Source organism: Taeniopygia guttata, chromosome 1 (genome assembly GCF_048771995.1).
Source record: "Taeniopygia guttata chromosome 1, bTaeGut7.mat, whole genome shotgun sequence".
NCBI classification, from domain to species: Eukaryota; Metazoa; Chordata; class Aves; order Passeriformes; family Estrildidae; genus Taeniopygia; species Taeniopygia guttata.
Genome location: NC_133024.1, coordinates 75,824,375 through 75,830,956, shown reverse-complemented (window position 1 = coordinate 75,830,956; position 6,582 = coordinate 75,824,375). Strand labels below are relative to the sequence as shown.

At 40.4% G+C, this 6,582-nt stretch overlaps 1 protein-coding gene across 1 annotated transcript; it reads left to right on the top strand.

The window, feature by feature from the left end:
* Positions 1–625: 625 nt before the first annotated feature.
* On the top strand, positions 626–4,973 carry LOC100226671 (2-oxoglutarate receptor 1-like). Its single transcript, XM_072916895.1, has one exon. The coding sequence runs from the start codon at positions 2,009–2,011 to the stop codon at positions 2,981–2,983; it is 975 nt and encodes a 324-aa protein (XP_072772996.1). The 5' UTR covers positions 626–2,008; the 3' UTR covers positions 2,984–4,973.
* The last annotated feature ends 1,609 nt before the right edge of the window (positions 4,974–6,582 follow it).

Below are 6,582 nucleotides of genomic sequence, written 5' to 3'. Positions count from 1 at the left end.
GTTTTCAGGTAAGCAATATTTCTCCATCTTCAATTTAGAGGGTTCAAGATTATGGTGAAGAACCAATCAGCAGTGCAAGAAAGCCAAACTGGGTATAAATCAAATATTCTAGTAAATTTGTCTAACATGATATGAAATATACTGGAGAGGCATAAATGCAGGTGACAGTGGTATCTCTGAGCAGCAGAAAAGAGAGAAAACATGCACACCCCTAGCTTTTGTGGTTGTAAATCTAAATTGGTTTAAAACAAGTTTGACAGCCTTTACCTAGTACATCTTTTACTGCAAAGCTTCTATACCAGATATAATATTCATGTTAAAAAGTATTAGAGTTTTAACTAAATTGTGGGGAAACTGTTCAAATTTCAGCCTGAAGTACTTCTGAGTAACAAAGAGATAATCATCTTGCTGACTTGTTCTGATCAAATAATGCCTATTGTGTCCCAGCTTTAATGATTGGGTTTGTCAGAGTAAATTGGTCATGTTCTACCAGTTATGAGAATAAGGAAGAGTCATTCAGGTAACATGTTAAATGCTGTGAACTGAATCACATTTTCCAAGACTGAATAAGGTACAATTCTCTCTTTTTTCCAGGTTTGGTGCTTTTTTTGGTTTTCTGTTTCGTTTTGCTTTTAATGTGTTGATTTCACCCTGGATGTTTAATGTACCACCGGTTTCATTTAAAGATGTTGTTTCTGGGACAAGAGAGAGGATCTAGGCTTGACAGTACCCTGTCTAGCACTTAATGAAGTTTCTTTAGACTATTTTCTCACATAGAATTGGTTTGAATTTGGAAGAGTGGTACTCACCCGAAGTGCTGAAGAAACACAGTGCCACAGTTCTTGCCTCACTTGAGATATCCAAGGCTGAACTAGTCACCTTGGGCTACCTTTTGTATCAATGGAAAGAAATGGGTATGCCAAAAGAGTAAATAATTTATCTTAGAAACCTCAATTGTGGGTAGATATATTATGTCTTGGAGGAACTTACTTCTCTCCTTTGGTGATAAAGGGGGACTTAGGAGGACTGTCTCAGATTTAATCATGCAACTTTCTGATATCTGATGTTAGATGTTATTCATGCTTGGTTACCATTTTTTTCAGGTTAAAACACTACCAAGAAATGTTATATCTTGAACTTCCTGTGGAGAGATCCGAATTGGCTATGTCAGACAAGAAATCATTTCAGAGACAAGTCTACCTAGCTCCAGTTGGCATAGAACGGGAAGCAAAATCACTGCCTTCCCTCTGTGCTTTCCATTTTCCCTATGCCTTTGAGAAACAATCTTTAATAGATTAAATAAATTTTATGCCATTCTGGAGCTTGATTAAAAAAAAAAAAAAGAAAAACAAAAAAACCCAAAATAACACCTCTCCCCAAAAAATCAACCCTCCAAAAAACCAAAACCAAAATGCTTATACTAGTTTTATACTCTGATGACTCCAAGAGAAGAAAATCACATTGAGGGAACAATCTGTCAGGTTATAAGAGCATCAGGTCCTGAGATCTGTAACTAAACCTAACATCTTTTTGCTTTCATGAAAGCAGAACAACATCTCTGTTTCATGAGAACAAAACACTATTAGCTCTGATTAGTAAAGATAATATATGGATATGGTTCTACTTTCTGAAAGGTTAAGACTAGCTCACTTGCAAAATCTAAGCCCAAACTTCCTATAGCTCTCTAAATGTGAACTTCCTACTCCTGAAGATTTGCAGATAAGCAGTAATTGTCTTCTTCAATGAAGGAGGCTAAACAAAGAAAGAGTAAAATTAATAATTATCAAAACTAAGTGTAAAAGAGAGGAAAGGGTGAAATTAAACATTTCAGTGTTGTTATCTAGGTCAGACTGAGTCCACTAGCAAATCCTCATTTCCTCTCACTACTGTGCCTTCTCAAACATACAACATTTTCTCCAGCAACAAAAAATTTAACTGACAACATTTGTTCCAACAAATCTATTAAAACTAAACATCTGATTTTTGTCTTAAGGAGACTTCTGCAAACATGGCATCTGAATTCACCAACAATTTTACTGCTCAGCCCAGCCCCGCAGACCAATTGACAAACTGCGAGGATGAAGATTTCTTACAGGTGAAATTCTATCTCTCTGTCCTTTACGGCCTAATCTTCCTGGTGTGCTTCCCAGGGAACATTGCGGCAATTTTTGTTTACTGTGTTAAGATGAGGCCCTGGAGAAGCAGCACCATCATTATGTTAAACCTAGTTATCACCGACCTATTGTATGTAGTCACACTTCCTTTCTTTATACACTACTATGTTAATGGAAATGACTGGATTTTTGGAGACTTCATGTGCAAGTTTATTCAATTTTGTTTCTATTTCAACATGTACAGTGGTATTATCTTCCTTAGCTGCTTCAGCATCTTCCGCTTTTTGGTAGTTGTGCACCCAATGAAATCCCTTTTTCTTCGGAAGCGGAGATGGGCAGTGGTGACTTGCGCAGTTGTTTGGATGATTTCCCTGGTGGCCCTCAGCCCCTTGGCTGTCCTGATTGCCCCAAGTGACAGGCAGAACAAGACCATCTGCCCAGACCTGGCTGCTGCTGAGGACTTCATCACAAGTCGCAGGTACAACTGGGGACTGACTGTGGTTGCCTTCCTCTTGCCCTTGCTGACGGTGACTCTCTGCTACGTGCTCATCATTTGCATCTTGGCCACTGGGCTCCACACACAGGCTGGCTACAAACAAAAGGCTCGCAGACTCACTATTCTCCTCTTGCTGGTCTTCTATGTGTGCTACCTCCCCTTCCATGTCTTTCAGGGGATTCATCTGGAGCTCCAAGTACAGCCAGTTAGCTGCCACTTGAAGAAAACAATCCTTTTAATGTTTACTATAAGTAAATCTTTAGCATCATTAAATACTTTCGGAAATTTGCTGCTCTATGTAGTGTCAGGAGATAACTTCCAGCAGGCCATATTCTCGCTCTTCAAGTTTTGGAAAAACAAGAGTCTGAAGTAGAAGGGATTGATGCAATTTAACATTTATGGAGGAAGGATTGAAACCTGCCCTCAACCAGCCTGGCACAACCTCCTTGCATCAGAGTACCCAGATTAACCCAGCCAGTGCCAAAGGAGATTTAATCTGTTCTGGGTTACAAACTGATCATCAAAGGAGAAAATTTATGATTAAAAATAAAAAGTTTTAAATAAAATACTAATAAATTAAGTATGAAACTTCTCAGAAATCTTTCTGTGGTTGCTTCCTGAATCCATGGTAGCTCTTTTGGAGAAAAAAGCTAGTCTAAAAATACTAAAAAAAATGGAAAAAAATACTAGTCTATTGTGGCAGATACAGATTCAGGATGGGAGTAATCCTAAATTAATTTTATTGACTTAAAAGATAAGTGTAGTCTGAGCTAGAGACCTGTCTGACTTTTTTCCTAAGCCATGGAGAGGGGTAAGACCCGCTGAAGATCAAAACCTGTCTTAGGCCTCTAAGAAGTTCATCTCACCTCCCTGGAGACATTGATAGTGTAGGCAGATGCATATAGCTAATCACCTTGTCCTCATTTTAAAATTTTCCATTATAATGGAAAGAAATAAGCAATTTTAGAGTGTGATTCACCGAATAATTATTGATGTCTGCATTTGGACAAGGTGAATTGTGACCTAGAAGTGCCTGTTTCTCTCCACTGACTGTAAAATGTAAGTAGATCAGACACGGAGTCAAATGTTTGTGCCTGCTTTTAAAGAGCTGAGGCACAGCTCTGGTACTGGCTGGGATGGATCACTCTCCAGAGGTGGCTAAAAGTGCAGCTTACACAGTAAGACCCCATTCAGTGCCTTTAGTGATTGCCTGAAGAGAGATGGAAGGGTAATACAAGATCACTCTTACAAGGATTTTCCACACTACTGATACAGAATCCGTGGAATCATAGAGCAGTTTTTCTGGGAAGGGACCTTTAAAGGTCACAGAGTCAATCCCCCTGTAATGAGCAGGGACATCTTCTACTAGACCAGGCTGCTCAGAGCCATGTCCAGCCTGGTCTTGAAAGTTTTCAGGGGTGAGATAACCACTGCCTCTCTGGGCAACTTGTGATACTGTTATACCATCCTCATTGTAAAAAATTTCTTCCTTATATCTAGTCTAAAACGGCCCTATTATAGTTTTAAACCATTACTCAATTTCTTGTTGGTAAAGTCCCTACTGAAAGTATATGCCGATTTTTCTTATAAGCCCCCTTTAAGCTGCAATCAGTCATCTTGAACTTTACTACAGGCTGAACAATCCCAACTTTCTCAGCCTTTCCTCATATGAGGTGTTCTAGCCCTCTGATTATCTTCATGGCTTGCCTCTGGACTCTATCCAGTTTTGGGGCTCCAGACTGAGACACAGCACTCCAGGTCTCATGAGAGTGGAGCAGAGGGGCAGAATCCCCTGCTGTCCACACTTCTTTTGATGCAGCCCATGATACAGCTGGCTGTGAGCAAGCACTGCTGGCTTGTTTTTCATTCACCACTACCACCAAATCCTTTTCCACAGTTCATAGGAAATGAAAACAATTTTTGCCCATTACATTATTCAGTGAAGCTCTTCTTGGTCACAAGTAAGGAACAGCTTTAAGTAATAGCATATATTACAGGCAATATGGGTTGTCTCAGAGGGGAAAAATAGACTTGTAGAAAAGCGTGAGTCCAATACTTGAAGATATATCTAGAGAGGTCCCAGTACCAGCTGAAGTACCCTGGCCAACAGCAATACAAAAATATTAGCAACATAATATTCAGAGCCCAAAAGTGTGATCACAGAGTGAATCCTATAACACATTTTTATAACAGCCTTATTTCATGTTTCATTACTTTTCCTCTCTACCCCAAAATGTCCATTAATCAATGGGAACACGTGCTGCCTCAAGTTTCTCATGTGACCCTTCTCCTTATCCAACCCCTCTGTGCCTGGGCTGCTCTTCAAGTGACCACCAGACCAAGACCACTAGAGCTCCACTCCCATTAAGCACATGCCTGAGTGACTGGCAAACAGCCTGTGACTCCCCTGTGGCATAGGGAGCCCATTTCCTGCCTATCCCACAGCCAGCTTGGGAAGAACAAGAGTAAACAGAAAGCAGCAGGCTTGCTGAGGGAGGGAGAGGAGATAAGAAACCATCCCTGACATAGGAAGGAGCAAGATGGGGAAAGGAACAACAGCATTTCTCTGGGCTAGGGCAGAAGACAGCCTGTGAAGAAAATATTCTGTCAGAAATCAGAGGAGGAAGCCATTTTGCTCCCAAAATAGGCCATTGTATTTTAATCCACCCTTAGGTACTCATGAAGGTGACTTCAAAAACTTCTGCACAGTGCAGCATGATTTCCCCTGAGACCACTGTTCAGCCTCAAATTATGGAGGAGGTCTAATGGTGAAAAAGGAAGATGATTAGAGATGTTGCATGATGCCACCATCCAAAAGATGTAGAGGAAAATGCCTCCCACAACACATGCTGCATTGATTTGTAGTCTTCCAGGGGCAGCTCCTCCTTTTCCACTACACTTGCAGTGCTGCTCTGAACCACTTGCTCCTGAGACACCAGACAGAGCAGATACACCATGAGAAGGCAACGATGAACATGGCATTTTAGCTGGTTTTTCAAGTTATTCTATTAAAAAAACACCAAGTTTCAGGTTTGGTTTTTTTTTTTTTTTTTTTTTTTAAGTAAAATCAGGCCTATGCATTATCTTTTAATCCTCTACTGCATATCAACACCTAAGTTTTATTAACTCCAATCAAGTCCAACCTTAATATCCACAGCATGCAGTCTGGTTCTTCTGGTGTTTGAGACAGAAGAGAAACTACCTGTGTTTTTGCAGTAATATGCTGGTAGGTTTTGCTTTCAACTTTAAATGAAGCTCGGTATTAGTCCCCCTTCAGCTCTACTTGATGTTTTCTGGGTAGAAAACATCAGCACACTCATTTGTTCATACTTAGCACTCTCATTTGTTCAGACATTCAGGCTATGTACTCTTTTTATAAATGGAAGATGCCTAGAATATTTTCCAGGGATGGAACATCCACAACTTTGTGTATCTTTTTACACAAACAAGGGAGAAACAATTTCAAAGAGAAATCCAGGTGCTGCCTTCAGCATGACAGTGGCAGATTGTTGACATATCTTGATACTGAGATTTTTGGCAACATGGGTCTCCAGGAACAATGCCACTGAAGAAGAGAACAAGGCTAGTTTTGTAAGGTGTACAAACTTTATTTGATACCTACCTCTGAGGAGACTGAAATGTCCATTTTAAGAATTTTAAAGAGCCCAGCAGTCCATAGTCCAAGCCTACCTAATGAAATGCCCTGTACTTTCCAATGACTTGTGTGTGCGTGTCATGTGGGAGGGCAGAAGGGATGATGAAATGGGGAGGGGAGGGAAACCCATGTCAACTTTGATGATACTCTCATCTTCTCTGAATGAATATGATACACACACGCACACTTTCCTTTTGCTTCTTTAATTTTGTTTTCATATTTCTTTGGCAGCTTGTGCCTTGGAATACCTCTGCAGACCCCACAAAGGCAGGACATATGGGTCCACCTGCCCAGCACAGCTGTGGGGAGGGAAGATC

What these genes read in the sequence shown, in the direction of transcription:
- LOC100226671 (XM_072916895.1), top strand. Translation starts at nt 2,009, where the DNA reads ATGGCATCTGAATTCACCAACAATTTTACTGCTCAGCCCAGCCCCGCA.